Raw genomic sequence first — 22,044 nt, forward strand, 5'->3', positions numbered from 1 at the left:
GACAGCTTGATTGAGTGCACCCTCAGCAAGTCTGCACATGACACCAAGCTGAGTGGTGCAGTCCGACACGCCTGAGGGACGGGATGTCAGCCAAAGAGACCTGGACAAGATGAAGAGGTGGGCCCGTGCGAACCTCAGGAGCTTCAACAAAGCCAGCTCCTGGGCTGCATCCCCAGCAGCATGGCCAGCAGGTCAAGGGAGGGGATTCTGCCCCTCTGCCCCGCTCTGGTGAGACCCCACAGGGAGCCCTGCATCCAGCTCTGGAGCCCTCAGCAGAGGAAAGCCATGGACTCGTTGGAGCGGGGCCAGAGGAGGGCACAAAAACGATACGAGGGCTGGAACACCTCTGCCATGAGACAGGATGAGAAAGTTGGGGCTGTTCAGCCAAGAGAAGAGAAAGAGAAGGCTGCGGGGGGACCTCAGACCAGCCTTTCAGTACTTACAGGGGGCTTACAGGAAGATGGGGAGAGGCTTTATAGCAGGGCCTGTTGTGACAGGACAAGGGAAATCGTTTTCAACTAAAAGAGGGTAGATTTAGATTGGATATAAGGAAGAAATATTCTACAATGAGGGTGGTGAAACACTGGCACAGGTTGCCCAGAGAGGTGGTAGATGCCCAATCTCTGGTAATATCCAAGGTCAGGTTGGATGGGGCTCTGAGCAACCTGATCCAGTTGAAGATGTCCCTGCTCACTGCAAGGGGGTTGGACTAGATGGCCTCTAAAACTCCCTTCCAACCCAAAGCATTCTATGATTCTAAGAATCTATGAATCCCTATTACAATCCCTATTATCCCTATTGCCCATTAACCAGAGTAGGGGATAAACTTCCGCTTAAATAAAGTAGCACAGAGAAGAATATCACAAATACACTAAAAAGCACTAATTTCACTTGAGTTGAACAGTTGAGGACTTCATTTTTTCAACCTAACATTGAGAAGTGACATTCAAACTTGTCAGAAAGACTCCAGATCATGAAATGCTTTTCCAGTGTTCAGTTCAAATACAGAAATCTGATAAACATACACAAATACAGCAAGATAACAAACCATGCAGAGCAGTGTCTATAAAGCCAATTTGACACAAGTTTAGCTCTGCAAAACAGGACAGAGACACTGGCCTTTATTTAAATGGAAGCTCTGTAACACAGTGCCAAGCAAGGACATCAGCCTCGCTGAGAGGCAGGGTGCACGTGTTTGAGCATTGCACCAGGTTAGTTACATCTGAAAGACTTCTGATTTTGCATGCAGGCAGCATGGGTTCACATGCTTTCCACACAGGGGAATAACATGTTGTACTGACCCAGAAATAACGGTCTAGTCACATCCGTTTCCTTTTCCCATTTGTTTACTTTGTTATGATCTTCTCCAGTTTGCCCTGCACTGAAAAGGCTTCTTATCCACACAGCTGACAAACCACACTTGAAGTTTCGCTTGGACTTGGCATCCACGATTACCAAAACACACATGTACAACGTGCACACCTCACAACTTTGCTGTAAGGAATAAGTTCTTACCTTTGCTGAGTATCAAATTCTCTTTCGACACCTTCATCCACATTTAACTTTCTTCTTGTGCTTCTGTATGCTCATCTTTAACCTCTTTTGTCAGTTCTTGAAATAACAGACCCAGCTTCAGAGAATCTTTGTGCATGTTATTAATTTTTCTTCTAAACCAAACTAAGTTTTCGTAGAAATTCAAACAGATGAGCAGGATTTAAAGGGTGATTTTAGATATACCAGAAGGTTACAAAACCCACTCACGGTAATGAAGGAAGACTGCATTAATCTCCTAAAAGGATTCAAATGCCATTTCTTAACAGGAACAAATTAAGACAATTTCCCTTGCAGAAATTTCCATAATTACAAGTAATTATCTTCTACTTTGAAATTCTCCAGTATAGCACTTAGTACAAACAGCAGTCCTATGAAATGCTCTATTTAAGAAATATAGAAGGAATTGTTTCTTAGTGAATTATATGTTGTCACCACATTGCTTAATCCACAGTTCTGCTCTGCCAGGATATGTATCTATCTTTGATAATAACAAGAAGAATCACCGATCCCTATCCGATGACCCTATCGTTAGGTTATTATGAAAGCCTAAAAGATACAGACTTTAAAAAGTGCATGCAGAGAAGAGGAGGAATAAACCAGACCCACAGATTAACTCAAAGGAAGATCAAGTTATAATATTGCATTGTCTAACGAAGTTCTTTTCTGTCGAGTAAATGAAAGGCTTGAAGACAGCATTTTGATACGCCTTCTTTTTGGGTAATAAGGACAAGCATGGCAACAGCTGCTGCAGTACTTGTAAAAACTGTATAAACTCAACCAAAATACCAGAGGTTACAAGAAACTAAGCTTTACATTTGTTCTTCTTGTGCATAAGGAAAATGCATGTCAGGAAAATGTAATGCCAGTTATTAACTATTTTTCATAAGCATGTACTATCCCATATACCTTGTCACCAACCACAGGAACAGAGTCTGCTGGACTGCTGCTGCCTCTGCACATCTCGGTTACCATGTAATATCCCTGTTTATACCTTACTCCCAATCCTATGCTGCTAGGGCACAGACTGGGGTTCCAGCAGTACAGCAAAATGGAGCTTGCTCTAAGCCCACGACAAGAGGTAGTGCAGTGTCCGCTACACTTCTGCGGTACCTGAAAAAACAGTGATGGATTGAGCTTGCTCATAGCATAGCATCTTCCACGCATTTTAGAAAATTTGCTTTCAAACGAAGCTTATTAAAGCTCATGCTCTACCCACCAGTTAAAGAGTATTATCAAAGGGCCAATCTTCACCACGCTGCAAGACCCTAAATATTCAGACAGGTGGAAGTCAGTAATCCATACAGCAGAAGACCCCGAAACACAAGTCCCACAGATGACAAAAGGGAACAGCAATCTGATAGCAAAGGACAAAAACAATAAAGGCTGGGGGGCTGGTCCCCTCAAAAACTGCTCGGTCTTTACTGTGTTCAAAGCACAGAAAGAGAGTTTGCAAAACCAATCAGGTGTCACATCATCTTATTACATCTATGAGACTGAAAGTCAAGATGTAAAAACTCTATCACATATTAATAACTTTGGGTAAGGCACTGTAGTTACAAATTGCACATTACATTCCATCACATCTTGTGGCGGTACGGGGCAGGACTGATCAGGACTTCACAGGGGGGAAGTAAGAAACCAGCAGAGACATCACATCAAGCCCTGTTCCCACCTAGCCAGCTTTCCTCTGGGGGAGTACCCTCATACTCTCCCCTTCTGTGCTGAACCTTTCATGGCTCATCCACATACCACACCACAAAGGAGTAACACTTCTGTGAATCAGAAACAGGAGAACAAAATCAATTGCTGAATATGCATTTTTTGTTTTGAAATTATGTGCTCTTTCAAAAGTTTCATTTACTACTGCACAAAACTCTTCACAAACAGAACACAGTACTGGAAAGCTCTCCCCCTCTCACTCATTCTCCCCTGAAGCATCCAGGAGCCACAGCAATTTTAATCACTGCTGAACAAAGGGCATCCAGGTAACACACGCTACTAAATGATAGAAATGAACAAAAATGTAAACTTCAACAGCCATACCTTTGCTAGCAATGCGCTGAAGTTAGATATAACCTTGTTTCAGTATTTGACAACTTTCATGGTAAAACATTTTCTCCTTGCATCTAGTCAGAATTTCCTATATTCAGAGTTGTATCCATTGCCTCCCACCTGCCCCCACGCACCTCCAAGGAGAGTCTCTCTATTTCCTCTACACCCTCTCCTTAGATGCCTCCTTCTGCTCATACAGCAGCAAGATCTCCTCTCAGCCTTTCCTTCTCAAGGCTCTCTCTTTCTAAAACTACAAACAAGCACAAAACCAACCAAACAAATCCATCACAAGGCCACAACCTTCCGAAATCTGGAGCAAGCAGGCCTCTTGCAGCCACAGCTTGTAAAGGTTTGGAGATAACGTTTACCCTGAGAAGTCCAAAAACCAAAGCCCTGTGATCGGCAGCTGGTCTAACCCCAGGGCCTACACCTCCTTTGACGAGACAGCTTTGGAAGAAGCTTCTTCATTCCAGGTCACTGTTAGAGGAAAGCAGGACAGAGCTCTATCACTCTGCAGACAGATTACCAGCTCAGATTGCTATGAATTCAGGCGTAACATCATTCCAGAGCCTAGTACTGTATGGCCTTAAATGGAAAAGATCTACAATATTTAACAGGTCAGGAATACTATCCATTTTTGTTTATTTAAGCATATAAGAGGGTAGATTTAGATTTTAAAAGCCTCTCAAGAAATAGAGCTAGGCAAGCTTACCAGGAATGCTTTTAAGTGCTCTCTGATAACTGCCAGTTATAAAACTGGGGTGAAGAAGCAGGGGTGGGGGAAATCAATCTGCTTATTTTCACCCAGTATGAGCAGAATTCTGCAAAACAGGTTTGATTTTCCAGCTTGGAAAATCAGAGCACTTGCCACATTGGTAAAAGGTGATGCAATCCACCCCAGTATTGCCCGTAACCTACTAACCTGTAGAGGAAGGAACCTAAGTGTCCACGGGTCAACTAAGCTCGAGCTCCTTTGCAGAAATTATTGTCTTGCAAGCATTTCTCAGTCCTCCTTTTCTGTTCTGTAGCACAACTAATTTCACCACGCAACATGGAGGAAAAAGGTTACTTTCACACAAGCAGCCTGCCCGGGAATCAGTCTGTTCTGTTCCCTACAGAAAAGAACTCTACAACCTGTGACATTTTACAAGCGATACAATACAGATTGCATTCATTGTATTTTCCCAACAGTGCTTCCGCGTAACAGGCCACGCAAGCACCGTTACAGACAAGAGTAAGGTCACAAAAAGATAATCCATTGTTTCTAATAGAATTAATAGGCACTGTCTCACAGAAGGTGTTTGGATTCATTCAGACTCCAACTCTAAACTCCAACTCTAAACAACTCTAAACAGGGTTCCTCTTCATCCATGCAGAAGTGGACGCGCATGCCCAGATTAAGTCGCAGCATGGACAGATGGAGCCATGAATTGTGGCGCACAGTTACAGGCTAAAAGGAAACCAAAAAAAAAAAAAAAAAAAGTCTGAGCTTTTGGATCCTACTGTTAACGCTTTTTAAAAACGACAGTGACCAAGATGAGATGCACTGTTACATTCTTGAGCACCTACTTAAAATTAAAACAGAACACTTTGATGTATCATAATACTGTAGATCCAGATTTCAAAAGAACAATACAGATCTCAAAGAGAGTTATAGCAGAAATACAATGAAATTTGCATCAATTTGCTAAGAGCATTTTTTTTTTTCTGTACTGGAGGAAAACTGAAAAAGCTATTTGTTTATAGAGGAGTTAGTATACATGAATGAACCCTCTTACTGACATGCTCTTGGTAAATATACATAACTTTTGCATGTCAGTAACAAAAGGGATATTGAAGTTCATTACTGTGCTGTTATTAATGATTCACTGAATCCTTCATGAAATCTACATGTGACAGTCAGTGATTACAGGTTTTGTCCAGCATTTAATCATCATAACTGAGTAGCAAATGACTCCTATATGCAATTTTTTTTAGTATCTAAAACAGTTTCTGTTATCAGGCTGCTTAAGCAGGCAAAATTTACCACATTGCTCCTGCATAACAAACAAGGTACGTTCAATCAACTTGAAGCATCACTTTTTTCAACTTGCTGGTTTTAATAATTCTGAAAGGAATGCTCTGTTACCTGAACTACAGTATCCCATTATGTGACCACAAGTACTACAGCTTTTTTTACTACTGTTATTATTATTATTCACAGGTAAAAGAATCTGCATTAGCAAACAAGAACACACCACTATCCAAGCCATTCTCTTCTTCCCTCCGCCAAGAGGCTGCACAAATCCTAGCTGATGATTTGATGATTTGATGATGATAGTTGGAGTTTAGAGTTGGAGTCTGAATGAATCCAATGCCCAGTGACAGGACAAGGGGCAATGGGCACAAACTGAGGCACAGGAAGTTCCACCTGAACATGAGGAAGAACTTCTTCCCTCTGAGGGTGACGGAGCACTGGAACAGGCTGCCCAGGGAGGTTGTGGAGTCTCCTTCTCTAGAGATATTCAAGAGCCGCCTGGACAGGGTCCTGTGCAGCTTGCTGTAGGTGACCCTGCTTCGGCAGGAGGGTTGGACTAGATGACCCACAGAGGTCCCTTCCAACCCCTACTATTCTGTGATTCCGTGATTCTATGATGGGTGGGAGCAGCCCGAGGCGAGTCTGGGGCAATGAGATCAAGCAAAAAGGACCACAGCGCAGACCACTTCATTCCCCAGGGAGCCGACTGAGCGAGCATCCCCAGGACAGTACACACGGCACACACATCCTTCCAGCAAGCTGTACCCTGAAGTCAAAGGAGGCTTCAAAAAGAGGCTGTGATAAGGGACAGTCTGAAAAGAAAGATGTAGTTCCTGCAGCCTGAGCCACTCAGCATCTTAACACAGCTAATTTTATGCTTTTCAAAGAATATAATCAATATAACGCATCAGCCATATCTGTAGCCAGATCATGTATAATTTAATTACTAACCTCCTGAGAGTTTGTCAGTGCAGTTGTGCCCACCCTACGGCACTGGACACCTTATGCTTGAATTTCAGCCTGGCTTCCCAAGGGAACAGGCTTGCACAACGCACTGGCAGCCCACCTGTCCGCCCAGCCTGGTGCTGATGGCTTTTGGGCCTACCGGCCGTTTGCCAGAGAAACATCTTCCAGCAGCAGCAGCCGCCCAGGCCACCAGCATGAACCCTGCTCTGAACCAGCCACCTGCCAGACAGAGATGCAGCAGGAACCTGAGGGGAAACAACATCAGAGACAAGTCATGGCAGTCCACAGGAAGAGTCCTTATTAGTTCTGCTGCTTGTGGCAAAATTTAGTAAACAATAGTAATTTTCTAAACTTCGAAAAACAGACATGGTTTTCAACAGGAAAAAAATATTTCAGTCACATGCGAACTCTTTTTCTTTAGCTGAAGACAAAATAATGCCTTACGCGCTACAGGCGACAGTTGTACCTTAGCATCACCAAACAAAGGAGCTTACTGCAGGTTTATACACAGGACTAACAAACTGCATGCAATCCTACGCTGCACGCTTTAACAGTTGTAAAAGCAACGAACAAAACACCTTAAACACGTAATAATAAAAAAAACATGTGGGTAAACCAAAATAACAGGAGTACAAATCTAATAAATAAAACAAGACTCCTAACTCGGTACAGCAGCACACACATTCAGCTTTTGTACTGACAGGTCTCATATTTGGATATCTTCACAGGGAAAAGGCAGGCAAATCACTTCTCAGAAGGCACTTTCAGAAATGACCAACAGCTACAAATGACCAAGGGCTACAGGAACACTATCTACTATACTGTCCTTCTCATTTTGTCTTCTGTGAAGCAATGGAGCAGCAGTGCCTTCTCAAGCGGTTTCCATGAGTCATTTTCTTGAAACCGCTCTGTAAAGCACATGACTGCAACACTACAAAGGCACTCAGGCCAGGCCAGCAGAAATCCTGGCTACACACATGAGTACGCTGGCAACACTGACAAAATTACCTCTGCTGAGATTTTACTGGTTCTACAGTTGAAAACAGAACCTATTACAACAAGAACATAGTTTCCATCACATCATAGCAGGAGAAGGAATTATTTCTCGCTCAGACTAGTAAGATGCTTGACAGTTCAGACGAATTCGGCTATCTTCTATACCCTCTACACAATCAAATTCGGTTGCCCAGAATCAACTCAATTCGGACAGAGACAGTAACGCAGAGAAAAAAAAAAACACAACATCTGAGATCATGATTTAAGCATAAGAGGGTGAGCCAATACTGCCGAGTGAATCCTGACACTCGAAACAGAATCTTCCAGAGCCGAGGAGTCCAGCCAGCAGCCAAGAATAATATTTCAGTGGTTCAGTCGATACTGCTGTAACTACGGCCTGGAGGGGTTTCCATAGCCATAACCACACAAGTGACTGCACATTCAGTCGAAAATTGTAAAAACAGACATTTAAAAATCTATAGCTTGTAGACATCTTAAAAACAGTCTGAAAGGAGGCAGAGAGGGGCTTGGAAAGTGCACAGATGCTCCCACCGAGCTTGCCCGTCATCTGTTTATCCTGCTGAAGACACGACGATTTGAAATAAAAAATCCTCTCACTAGAAGCAATTGCATGCTTGAACAAATTGAAGGACTGGCTCCAGAGCAGCTGAAAAGAGATGAGGCATCAGTGACACAAAGCCTGATGGATTACCCAGAGATGCAGTGGCAATCCCCACTCCAATCAGGACGTTTTGAAGCACCATTTATTTCAGTGTCTAGCACTCAAAGCGAGAGATGCTGTCATGCATTTCACATATGATTCCTATTTCTTCCCTGATGTAAAACACAGTATCGCACATCATGCTACGAAGAAAGAACGAGCCCTGCCGGTTCAAGCAGGTTTTTCCAAAGGAGAAAAAAAAAAAAAAGAAAATAAAAAGTGTAACAGTCCACAGCTGCCAGGAGCAGGGGGTCACTGCCGAGGAGGGGCCGCACAGCACATCCAGTTTGCTAGGTTTCCCCTTAAAAGAATGTCAATAAACAGCCCTGCCAAGCGTGCTGGAAGCAGGACGCCCGGCCAGGCGCCAGAGTCCCCGCATCGACACGCCGAGGGTGCCCCGGCCACAGCCGCGCCCGGCCTCCCCTCCGCAGGCAGCCGCCGCCGCTCCAGCCGAGCAGCCATATTAGGACACGGCCCGAGAGCCAGGCTGACGGCCCGCCGCCGCCCGGGCCCCGCCGCGGCCGAGCGCAAGGGACAGCGACCCCGCGGCTCCGCAGGCCGGCCCGGGCCCCTCGGCGGAGCCGGCCCGGCCCGGCCGCCGCTCCCCGCGGCCGGCGCCCGCTTCCCCTCGGCGTCAGCCACCGCAGGGACAAGAGAAGTTCGCGACGCCTCCCGCGACGGCCGCGCTCGGCCCGGCCGGCCCCGGGACCGCGACGGGGGGGGCCGGCCCCGCCGCCACGCCCGCGCCTGCCGGGGCAGCCCGGCCCGGGGGCGCCGGCCGCGGGCGCTGCCCCGCCTCGCCACCCACCTTCTTCCGGGGCTGCCATTTCATCATATTTGTAGAGCGGGGACGCGGAGCATCAAGGTCGCGCTGGGGTGCTGGCGGCGAGCGCAGCGGGGCCGCAGCCCGCGGTCATGCTGCCCGGCCCCGCCGTCAGGCCCGCGCCGCGCCCCGCCGTGCCCGCGGGAGAGGAGCCGGCCCCGCCGCGCGGGCCATAGGAGCGGGGCTCTCCTCAGCCGGCGGCGGCCGGCTCCGCCGCTGCCGCTCCGCCGCGCCCTGCCAGCGCCGCTCACGCCCGCGGCCCGCAGGGAGCCGCGGCTTTCGGGCACATCGTGCGCGGCCGCCCGGGACGCGTGTGGGGCGAGGCGAGACCCGACCCGGCCCGGCCCGGCGCCGCCCGCCGCTCCGCCGCGCACGGAGCCAGAGGGGCGCGGGCGCCGGCAGAGCCCGCCGCGCCGCCGGGAGCCCCCGGGTCCTGCCGCCGCCCGCGCCGCGCCCCGCCCCGCCCCGCCCGCCGCAGGCCGAGCCGCTCGCGAGCCTCCGGGCCAGCAGGCGGCCGCGGCACACAGAGGCGCCGGTGCCGCCCCCTCTCGCGGCCGCTCTGCGCCTCCGCTCCGCGGCTGCCCGGCGCCCCAGGCGCGGTGCCGGCGGAGCTGCGGCGTGCGGACGGGGAGTACCGAGGGGAAGAGGCGCGCGGGAAGGAGCGGGGGCCGGTGCAGCCCGGCTCACCCGGCAGGACGCAGGGCGCTGGCGGCCCGCGCAGGCCGGGTCGAGGCGCGGGGCGCTGGGTGAGGCCCCGCAGCCCGCCGGCGGCTGCCCGTCCCGTCCCGTCCCGCTCGCTTGCCAGAAAGACGTGCTGCGAACAAAGCCTAGCTCGGGGCGTCTGCGCTGGCGGCCCCGCCTGACGCCCGACCCCTTGGCACCCCAGCTGCACGCAGGTCAAAGCAGCAAAACAAGGCTGTTCTCCCTCGCAGGGGCTTTTTTTCCCCAGAGCGGAATTCAAGACGGTGGTTTAAAGCAGTGGGGAACGTAGTTTACTCATGATGCTCAAAACGCAAAAGCTTGGGGTTCACCAGGGGAAAGAGCGTCCTGGCTTTTGGAAATACTGTGAGGCAATACCCAAAGGCTGAGCTCAACGGAAAAGCTACAAGTCCCACCATGTATTAAAACCAAACACACAAAGCGATGACAAGGCCAAATTCACCCTGTGTCGTGGTGCTTGCAACACAGTATAAAAATGATCTATAGAGCAAACAGCCGAGGATCTTTTGGGGAGAAGAGCCTGTTCTGTTCTTCGAGCTCACCTCCAGGGGAAATGGATAAACAAAGTAGGATGATCTCATTTCCTATTCAATGCATCTGTTTCTTCCGGTCACCCTAGATCGTCTCACGCGCATCACGTGTGGCTGAAGCATTTGGATTGTTATAGTGGAAGAAAATCAAAGGAGACACAGCAATCCCAGCACCTATGCAGAATTCACTGGGGCCCGAAGCAGAATTCTTAATACATCTTTTGTATCCATCAAATTGAGAAACTGTAAGTTATTGAACTACCATATACTACTGTTACTGCTATATACTATAGTATACTGCTGTTGTACAGGACCTGTAAAACTTGTTGGACTGAAAAAATCCATAAAAATTATCAATATTGAGCTTTATCTGGATAAAAAAAACATGCAAGATTCAAAATGTGGTCCATAAAGTGCATTCTTACCAATATCCTGCTGTAGGACTGTTGTAGTTTAACCCAGCAGCCAGCAGCTAAGCACTAGACAGCCGCTCACTCACCCCTCCCCTTCCCCCCAGCAGGGTGGGGAGGAGAATGGACAAAAGGGGAAACTCGTGGGTTGAGACAAAGACAGTTTAATAAGGCAATGAAGGAAATACTAATAATACTAATGATAATAATGAATATGCAAAACAAACTATACACAGTACACTTTCTCTTACCACCCGATGACTGATTAGCAGACAGTCCCTGAGCAGTGATCACAGAACCCCAAAATCACAAAATTCCTAAAAAAGTTCGAACCCCCAGACTAGAGAGGATTTGAACTCAAGGAAACAAGAAGAGCCAAGAGCCTCCTGCCCCCCCGGCCAACCCCCACTGATAAACTGATCATGACATCCTTGGTGTGGAACATCTCCCTCCGCCAGCCTGGGCTGGCTGCCCGGCTGTGCCCCCTCCCAGCTCCCGCACGCCTGCTCAGGAGCTGAACATGGGACACTGGAGAAAGTCCTTGATTTCATAGCAACAACTGAAAACATCGGTGTTACCAACATTCTTCTCATACTAAATCCAAAACACAGCAGCTACTGGGAGGAAAATTAACTCTATCCCAGCCGAAACCAGGACAAGGATGTAAGAACTGATTTGATTCTCAGTCAATCGGTGCCCTCAGCTGACCCGAGACGGCAGCATGGAGGCCACAGGTGAAATGCAGTAAATGCGCACAGTGCTCCTTGCGAGGGACAGAAGACACAAGGCCCAACCCTGGAGAGATGCAGCACCTTATCTCTCATTTGCTTGTTCAACAAATTTAACCAGAAGTTTATTACTGGAATCTCGGTGTGGTTGCCGCTTTATATTGTGGTTGGAGTATTTGTTCCACTGTGCTTTCCTCATTGATAACAATGCTGCAGACAGAAGGTAAAGCTGGGCAGCTTAAGCATTCCGGCCATCTCTGAGAAGCAGGTTATGCTAAAATTGCAAAGCTTTAGCCTGAGCTCTTGGTACTGTTCTGAGACAATTTTCTAAAAAAGAGCAGGGACTCTCAGGAGAGTTAAAAATCCTTAATACACAGACACAACACAATTTAATTGGATTTTCTATTATTGAAATGGTGTGGAGTCATAGTTTCCATTGCTACGATGAATGACTAACAGTGCATGTCAGAGGTCAACAATAAATGTAACAGCAAATGTAGTATTAAAACACAGCACAGATCAACAAATATTCACTGCTAGGTCCCTTGGAAATGAAACAGCTTCTCTTCATTGCAGCTCCTCAGTGCTGAAGGATGGTGTGCCTCAGATCACACGGAGACAAGAGCAGCTAAGTCATATGGGGTGTGTCAGCTCAGAGCCTCTGTGGTCAGAGGTTGCATTGCTGCCACAATGACTCTGCATATTCCAGAATGAAGACAAAGCTCAGGCAACAGATCCAGAACACATCAGCCTCGGTCAACAAGCCACCTTCAGTAGTTCCCATCTTGTCCTGCGCTACCCTCAAACACCTGCTCTCAGTTCTGTGTTTCTATTCACACAACTTCATCTGGATTACTGACAGTTCTTGTGGCAGCATGCTAGAAATTAAATTGCCAAGAAGATGCAAGTGAAAAATAAAGCTTTGAAAAGCACTAGGGACAGAAAAGAGCAGGTGTGGCAGTGCAGAAAAGGAACTCCATCTGGTTTTACTCATCAGAGCTAGTGTATCGTGGAGCTATGCCCTTCTATTATACTAGCAGTAGCGCCAGTGTGCCCTGAAACTCATTGATTTCCATAAATTTAAAAACTAGCATTGCCAATTCTAAAGAGTTCTGTAAATGGCAGAGTCAGTATTCGAGTACAGAAAATAAATGCTTAAAATCAGACAATGCCATTTACCATGATGCTGTCAGAAAGAAACTTAATTTAATTCATGGACAGATTGCAAAATGTGTTGTTTTGACATGATCAACAGGAGGTTTTTGAAACTCTTCCTGAGTAAAGATAATTAGCAGGAAGCAAAGCAGGAGCTGTGCATATACACCTGTCACAAAAGGGAGTGAGCTGGTTCACTCCTAATCATAATTCTTACTCCAGTGATTGGCATTTCCGCTATATTTAAACTTTTTTTTTTCTGCTGTTAAAAAAGAAATAATGTTGGCACTATTTTGAAAGCTATAGAAAATACCCAGAATAAAGGCAATATAAAAGCCTGGCATCTGAAGGAAATGGAAAACTTTATTCAGTCTTTCAAAATCAGAGTCATCTGAATTCTTTAAGATTAAACACAATGCAGTATGATTTTTGTTTTTGTGTTTAAGGTCCCAGTTTCTCTTAACAGGTTGGAAGCCACTCCGTATGTAGTGATTCAATTGCCAGAAAACGCTGAAACCATCCTCTTATGCTGGCAGCTTCCACCTCCTCCATCATGAAAAAGGAATCCTCACGTCCATTTCGAAGTGAACCAATTCACTTTCTCAAGTAATCAGCAAAGCTAAGAAAATTCAGGTGCCAGTGCTTTTTACAGTTCAGTCTGAATCAGTGGACAAGTTGTGTAATAATACGAATACGAAGTAGATGATAATGTTGGTCCATCAAAGTTAAATGCCTCTCAGTTCATTCAAGGCAAAATGGCTGAAAAGTAACAACCAGCTCTCCTCCTCAGCATCCCTGGCTCAAAATACTGCTTGTGTCTGGAAAGCCATGTGCCATCATTCCCATACAGGATTATGCCCCATTCATAGAGCCTGTCACAGGTTACTGACATCTCTTCTACCTAAGAAACAGTATTGCGAATCCACGCTGAGCGAATGGTCCACACTTCTGGACACTGTGACAGGAGCTCCCAGGGAATAGAGTTTTCTCTTCCAAACATACATCAATAAGGAATAAACATATTTTATTCCTTCCAATATTTATAAGTTATTAATGGTCAGCATTTGGGCTGGTTGGCATAAAACCATCCAGCAAAATGATTGGCTATACCAGTATCTTTTTTTTTTTTTCTCCCTGATTTACTGGTATTTTTAAAATTCAGACTGTGGATCTGACAGTCCAGTATATTGTGCCAAACACCTGTTCCTTTTCTCCTAAGGATGTTGACTAACATAGAAGAAAGCTGTGTGTTATTAAGACACAGCTGATATTAGATCTCAATCTTGCAACTCAATGAAATCTTTTAAAGTGTCTTTTTCAAATTAATCTTTGGCAAGAACCTAGAACTATTTGGTGTACTGTCTCCTTTTTTGTATAACCTTTCATTTTTTAATAACTTCTAAGTTCTAATACCTTAGTTACACCTCGAAATTCCCTCTACTCAACCAAAGTGCATCACCTGGAAGCAATCAAATATACTGCAAGTAGAAAAAAGTCCTGCTGGAGATGGCTTGGTGAGCAGACTACAAGTTTAGGCTATCCAAAGTGTATGAGAATTCAGTTTATTGTGTCAGTCTACAGTTTAGCAAGCAGCTAAATTGGACAGTATTCAGCAGGCACATAAAGATTTAAAGTAACAACTTGATCTAACAATGTATACTTTTGTGTGAACTCATCAGACTGGTCTGAAAGATGCCAGCATTTTAGCAGTTAACAATACACCAACACAGCAAAAGGGATGCAGACCAAGCTCCTAATAGCCAAGTTCCCTTGGCAAATTCATGAAGCATAATAAAACAAAATCCTTTTATTTCTGAATTTATTAAAGCAGCTTTCAATTCATTACAATGATTCTGTGTGTATCAAATCGTCTGGCTCAAACTAGCATGCTGAACACAAATACGGCACCTTGTAATTGTTTAAAGATCAGATATAGCACACTTCATCTGAGCTACTGCAGCTGCTAAGCAAGCGTGAACTATGAAAGAGGGAAAGTATTTCAGAAAATTCTCCGAGTCTGGGAGAAGAGAACTCCCTTGAAGTGTAGTAATCAAGTGGAGTTATGAAAAGAATCTCACTTCTCTAGATTACCAGAAATCAGCAAATGCTAACCCATCTCTAGATGTTAATTTATGTCAAGTTCGTGTGCAACTTACAATGAAAATTTACTTCCAAGCTCCACACTAAAGGTGCTTTGGGCACGCAATCTACCTTTCTTTACATAGGAAGAGAGCAGTACGAAGTTATATTAAAGGTGCTGGCGCCACTTAGCATTATCATACTACACGCATCAGAGACAGGGCGCAGTAAAGGGCCAGAATACAGTAGACTAGGAAAGCAGTTCAAGGTCCTACAAACTTTTTGCATATTACACTGGTCTTCTCTTCCATCTATGTTTTGTTCCTGTTGCATTTCACTACTGGACTATAGCATTTCACCCTGTTCTCTTGATAATACGGATTGATTGTTCTACGCTGTATAGCAGTAGCAGGGATTATTTTCATTATTACGTTACCTGGGGTTCACATCCCAGCAGCTGACTCTCTTCAAAAGACTAAAAGTCACTTCAGAAAATACTTTGTTGAGTCAAGCAGAAAAAGCTCTTTTCACAAGGTTATAATCCAGGCTGAAAAACCAAGGAGAGGGCTTTGAAAAATGAGGATATACTTATCTGGAAAATACCACTTCTGACAGGAGAAGCAGCTGAGAAGAACTGGTTGCTTAAGACTAATTCGAGAGTTGTAGCACAAATTAGTTCAAAGAAATGCAGAACTGAACTGAGCTGAAAGAAAAGGAAAAAGCCTCCAGCATTTATCCCTGGCAACTGGATTCATGAAGCTGGAGGGGTGTGGTCACACAGGCCAAATTATCTGAGGACTGTAGGTGCCTGTTACTAATTACAAATTATACAGTGGTACCATAAAGTGATTAAATAGGTTAATACAAGATTAGGGCTAATCTTGTTGCGATACAGAGTCCCCTCTCAAGTACTGATACCTGAGCTAGGACTGAGGGAATGTACTCTTGCACAGATGTCTCTTCCATGCTGGTCACAGGGAACACAGGACACTGCACTGCATGTGTCTCTCCTTATGATTCATCACCCTGGCTTCCGGGCACTCATTTGTAACTATTTTCCTCAGCAAGCAAATCTACCTTGGAGTGGTATTTGCCTAATAACAAGTGGGCTGAATAGATGGATTTCAAATGTCCCTTCCAACCCAAACCATACAGTGGACAGTGGGATTGAGTGCATCCTCAGCAAGTCTGCTGATGACACCAAGCCGCGTGGTGGGGTCGACACGCTGGAGGGACGAGATGCCATCCAGAGGGACCTGGACAGCCTTGAGACACAGGCCCATGCGAACCTCATGAAGTTCCACTAGGCCAAGTGCAAGGTCCTGCACATGGGTCGGGGGAATCCCAAGCACAAATACAGGCTGGGCGGAGAATGGATTGAAAGCAGCCCTGAGGAGAAGGACCTGAAGGTGCTGGTTGATGAGAAGCTCAACATGACCCAGCAACGTGTGCTCGCAGCCCGGGCTGCATCCTCAGCAGCGTGGCCAGCAGGGCGAGGGAAGGGATTCTGCCCCTCTGCCCAGCTCTGGTGAGACCCCCCTCCCTGGTAGTCCTGCGTCCAGCTCTGGAGCCCTCAGCACAGGAAAGACATGGACCTGTTGGAGCAGGTCCAGAGGAGGGCCACAACAATGATCTGAGGGCTGGAACACCTCTCCTACAAGGACAGGCTGAGAGAGTTGGGGCTGGTCAGCCTGGACCAGAGAAGGCTCCGGGGGGACCTTAGAGCAGCCTTCCAGTACCTGAAAGGGCTTACAAGAAAGCTGGAGAGGGACTTTCGACAAGGGCATGTAGTGATAGGACAAGGCGTAACGGCTTTAAACTGAAAGGGGGTAGATTTAGATTAGATATAAGGAAGAAATTCTTTACCATGAGGGTGGTGAGGCACACAAATAGGTTTCCCAGATAAGCTGTGGACGCCCCCTCCCTGGAAGTGTCCAAGGCCTGGCTGGACAGGACTTCGAGCAACGCAGTCTAGTGGGAGGTGTCCCTGCCCATGGCAGGGGGGTTGGAACTAGATGATCTTTAAGGTCCCTTCCAGCCCAAACCATTCCATGATTTTATGGTTCTGTAACACGTATCATTGACGAGCAGAAACAGGAGGCAGCAAGTATATCCACCAAAGATTTGCCTACAGTGCAGAGATGGGTAAGCCACAATGTGGAAATATGTAAAATATGTAAAATAAGCCCTCCAAAATCCACTCATCTTTGGAGGGCATGCAAATGCATGTCCATGCTTTCTACCTCATTTGGGGCTTTTGCCATAAAATTAGGCAGTTGTCTTTTAATTAATGGACCGAATCTTGTGACAAAACTCCATCCATTTCACAGCCTTTGGAAAATAAACAGTGGAACACTGCATCATTCTCTACAACACGCTCTGATCCAAATCAGAGCCCTACTACATGCCTTGTAGAAGGGGGGGGGGAAAGGAAGGAAAACAAGAGAACCACATACTGCCCCGTTTCATCATCTTTCCTTTCACAGCATAGCAAAAGAATCTCTGTTGGCACCTCGATTGTGACTAAGTATTTATGCATGCATATCTAAGTACTACTTCTATTCTATTCTACTCTATTCTAGCTCTACATATAAGACAGAAAAGGCAGAACAAAAGAAGCACTATCACAGACAGAGAAACAGAGAAAGTCTTGATGCTGTGTAGGCACAGTTCAGCAACAGCTATAACATTTGTGTGTTATCAACACTGTTTTGGTCACAAATCTAAAACAAAGCACCGTATGGTCTGCTATGAAGAAATCGACTCCATCCCTGCCAAACCCAGTACACTCCATGTCCAAAACGTCAACAAGCAAGACACATGTAGAACACAGAAATAATTTCCAGGCCTCCACACAAAGAACTAGAAAGAAATCTGTCCACACAAGGGTGAGTCTAATATGAACAGGATAACTATTCAAACTCATCCGCAGCAGGGACAAACAGTGATAAAACATGCAGAAGCAGTAACTGAACGGCACTTTGATTCTTTGTGGGCACACACTTAAGTCGACATTCTAAAATACTCAGAAATCAATATGGGGGGCAAATTCTTCTTTGCTTGCAAGGGAAAAGCTAACTATATACAGGACCCTGCAAGACAGCGATGGGGAACTTCCAGATCAAGAAGTCTAAGGTTAACAGTTTCAGTCACAAATAGAAATTTTCTGGCTAGTAACTGTATTCATCAAGAGAAGCATTATTTAAATGTAATGTTATGCCTGTGAAATATTTATGTGATAGTCTTATAGCAAAACATGTATTTCTGTAGTTTACTGGATAGGAAATATATCCTCAGTTTTAACTGTATCTTACCAAGGAAGGTGTCTGCTTTCAGGCTGTTGATTGTGACTCTGTTATTGGCTTAAGAAGCTTCAGCTCTTTCATTACAGGATTCTGAGCAGAAAACATCGTGTTTGGGACCTGCTTCTAATTATGACTTCCCCCTCCCTTTTTCCATAGGAATCACAATTACTGCTGCTATGGAAACAAGTATAATTCAGTTAAGGTGGGGGTCAAGTAATACTCGGGAGACAAAGATTTACCAAAAAGTATACTTTTTGCTATCTGACCTCTCCTGGAGAAGGGTCTTCTCCCAGTCTTCCCTTGCTGACATCCATCACCATTTGTTGTCTCAAGAAAGAAATCCAAAGAGCCAACTAAATCATCTGTAACAATCTGACCCACGCATCACACCAGGACAATCAGGCAATCCATCTGCCCCTCTCACCAGACAATGGGGGGATCTCCCCATGCCACAGTAGGGCCACCTGCTGCACACAGAGGGACTGGCATCCTCCAAAGGACAGGTTCAGCCACCTCCTCGGAAAGGACATTTCTGCAGATTCCAAAGGAAGGCAGCTCAAGGTTGAGGGGGGGAAATCTCCTTCCACCTCAGAGCACTGAAACTATGCCTTATTTTTCAGGGCCTGTTATTTATTGTTTGTTAGAGGTAGAACTAACTGTGCAACAGGCACCTTCCAAATCTTTTAAGAACAGTACTTTTTCCAAAGAATCCACAATACTACACAAAGAGCCAAGAAGAGACATTAAGGGAAGGAAAGTATTATTATCTAGGCATGCTGGAAATGAATTGATTATAACTAGTACAGGATGGCCCTAAGCACGCCCATAACAGAAGTGGAGTGATACTAAGTCATTGCTGTAATTTCAGCCAAGCAGTTAATATCAAAGGAGGAAATTTCATGACTGAAGTTGTAGCATTTAGATTCTTTCTAAGCAAGGAGAAAATCCAGGCAGCCCAAACTGTGCATTCATCCCAGCAGGATCACCTCACTCCATTTTCTTCCTCGCCCATCTTTATTCTGAGAATATAAACTGATGGGAATGTCTGTCGCTATTCATTGTACTAACCACAACTGTTTTTCCATGACCCTCTGGACTTTCTCACCTCATGTCATTATTTACTAGGATGCTCTAAGACTTGTAATCAGTTTAGGTTCTTCTTCCCCACATTCCCTGCGTGCACGTTTTCTAAGGCTGTGAATACATGGGTAATGTGATCAAATTGCAGGTGAAAAGTGCTAGCTTGTCTTTCTGCCCTTAAAATCGAGATTCCTGTACACCTCTTGCCGACTTCAGTTTTCTCTTCTCCCCTGACACACACAAGTTACGTACGTCTACTTATAGCTGGTTACGCTAAAAGGACTGGCAAGTGGCTTTTAGCGCAGAGAAGAACAAATAAACACCTGAGAGGAGGTGAGTGGTAGAAAGAACCACCTGTCAAGGAAATTACTTGTTTCTTTAGTGACACTGCTAATTTGATCAAAAAACTTGACAAATACCGCTTGATGTCACACACAGGCAAGGCTTCTGGTCAAATCTGCATTGCTATTCCAATGCAGACACAGGCAGAAGGGGCTTTCTCTCACTGGAAAAGGCAGAAGTGCCCTGTGCCTACGTAGTTCAGTTCCATGGGATCTTTCCTACTGTACAATTTTAAACAAGTCAACAAAAACCCCAAAGGAAGCGGGTTCAATTCGCAGGCTAGCTCTCTTAGTTCTCCTGCCAGCAACAAAGAGGCTGCAGGGCAGGGGGGCAGGAGGAGGAGTAAAGATCGGGAGAGCAACAGCACACATGGGAGAAGGAGCAAGACAGCGGAAAGGGAGAGAAAACAGCACACGGGCATGTGTGTGTTTGCGTGTGTACTGTGTGTGCTGATGAGCACGTGGCTATCTGTCCTTGCACCCGTGCTTCACGGCACTCTGCAACGCCTTGTCCGCCCAATTAAACAGCAGCGATGATGGACTCCAAAGAACTGAGAACAATGCTGTGGAGCCATGAACAAGGATTAGACCGGGAATACACAGGGAGTACTGTCAGTCAGAGAGGGGAAGGGGACCTCATGTACATGGAATTTAAAAATAAATATTTTTGACTGTAAGTAGCAGAATTCAAGGCAACCATAATTTCATTCCATGTTCCAATATACATAATATTCCCTCACGTCCCCAAGAAATGTTCCTAAATGCTGTAGGTCTTTGAGGAAACTCTCCCATTTCCCATGCCAGTGATTTCAGAGGGGGTGCTGTTGTTCATATATTTGGAAGCCACTCTTCCTTCCTCGCCTACCTTCCTGCTCCCGCTTGTTGCCAAGCAACTCCAACCATTCTGCAGGACCTGCCTTTTAACCACCAACAGCTTAAACCATTACCATTTACTGAAAAATACAAATTTAAGAATGAAAACAGACACAGGTAAAACAGAAAAGCATACTTTCCTTTACCACTTTGATTATTTTGTGGGAACCTTGGAGGCTGCAGTTTGTCTGTAGGCAATAAACCACAGAATCCCAGGATGGCTGAGGTGGGAAGGGACCTCTGGAAGTCACCTCATCCAACACCTTGCTCAAGAAGAGCCATCCCAAGCTGGCTGCCAGGACCATGTCCAGGCAGCTTTTGACCGTCTCCGGGGCGGGAGACTCCACCACTTCCTTGGGCAACCTGTTCCAGTGCTCAGTCACACTTCACAGTGAAAAACTGTTTCCTGATGTTCGGACGGAGCTGCCAGTGTTCCAGTTTGTGCCCACTGCCTCTGGTCCTGTCCCTGGACACCACTGAAAAGAGCCAGGCTCTGTCCTCTTGGGCACACACCTTTGTCACTGCTCCCTGCTCATTCCAGAGCACTGAAGGCACCCAATTCTTCTGAATCTACCTCTGTACAACTCTGCAGCAGAATTTTTGTCCAATTTACAGGAATTTTACAGAACACAGTTATCTTCTGATCACTGGAAAAAGAAATTGTGTTTACAGCTTGTTAAGTTTAACAGGATAGTGCCATTGTTACAGAACAAATTCAATGCACCTGCACAAAACACGTTCACGTCGAATGTGTTGTTCCAAGCACAGGTTTATATTTGGATCACACTAGTTGCAGTTCTATTTAAATTACACTGCTCAGAACAGCATTCAAGCAACTGTTTGTTAGAAGCATTCTGGCAGCAGTTTATTATGTACAGGCCTGCAGAGTTCCTGTGTGCTCCACTTACTTGGTCAACGGTGTCTCAAAATCTACAATAAGAATCATTTTAGCACAGTGATATTTCTAAAAATGCTCTACGTTTTTAGCAAAATACCCAGAGAATATTAAACAAATTTATTCAACTTCCAAGCCTTCTGCTCGGAGCATTCTCAATTCCTGAAATTATTCAGGTTGTTTTCCAGGATGAAGCACTGCTTTTTTTTTTTTTTTTGGGGGGGGGGGGGGGTGCGCATGTGTGTGTGTGTATATATTTATTCTTGATATCCCACAGTGCTCTGATTATTACTCAGGAGCCAGAATGGAATCTCCAGCAGGCATTGCAGTCTCAGAGAAGCTCTTGCTATCCCAAAATGGGAAATTTTCACTAATTTAGTGGAGAAGGCTATATCAATTAAACCTTTTTCTATATACACTTGCAATGTTATCAGATTCCTGCCAATTCATCAGCACCAAAATATTGCTTTTATTGCCCAAGATTCAGATAAGCCCCCTTTGCCTGCTCCTTCTAGTATACCTTAAACATACTTGTATGAATTCTTTCCAAGGAATACAGTTGCAATTTAGATTTTCTTGTATGCAGACAGTACTGAGATTGAAAACAATCTTACTCTTCCCAGTACGATGTTGCTTGGACTAAAGGTCTGAGACGATCATTTCCTGGAAGAGGAAATGATTTAAAAGAAAGGCTTTTCTGAAATGAAGGAATTCTGTGTCTGAATAGAAAATAACACCAAGCAGGAAAGTAGGCAGCTGTGGTACCTTTAAAGAAGCACCAACACTGTGGAAACACATC

The 22,044-nt window shown here is 45.6% G+C and overlaps 1 protein-coding gene across 3 annotated transcripts in view; it reads right to left on the reverse strand.

The window, feature by feature from the left end:
• Positions 1–22,044, reverse strand: part of TTC28 (tetratricopeptide repeat domain 28) — a 179,702-nt gene that overhangs the window by 119,778 nt on the left and 37,880 nt on the right. The window contains exon 1 of one of the 3 annotated variants that reach the window (XM_075434967.1): positions 9,115–9,245. The exons of the other annotated variants lie outside the window; for them this stretch is intronic. Coding sequence (XP_075291082.1) covers positions 9,115–9,141 — 27 coding nt within the window. The 5' untranslated portion in view covers positions 9,142–9,245. Of the gene's footprint in view, positions 1–9,114; positions 9,246–22,044 lie in introns of those variants that run through there. 3 annotated transcript variants of the gene reach the window in all.

This window comes from Opisthocomus hoazin, chromosome 13 (genome assembly GCF_030867145.1).
Source record: "Opisthocomus hoazin isolate bOpiHoa1 chromosome 13, bOpiHoa1.hap1, whole genome shotgun sequence".
Classification (NCBI taxonomy): domain Eukaryota; kingdom Metazoa; phylum Chordata; class Aves; order Opisthocomiformes; family Opisthocomidae; genus Opisthocomus; species Opisthocomus hoazin.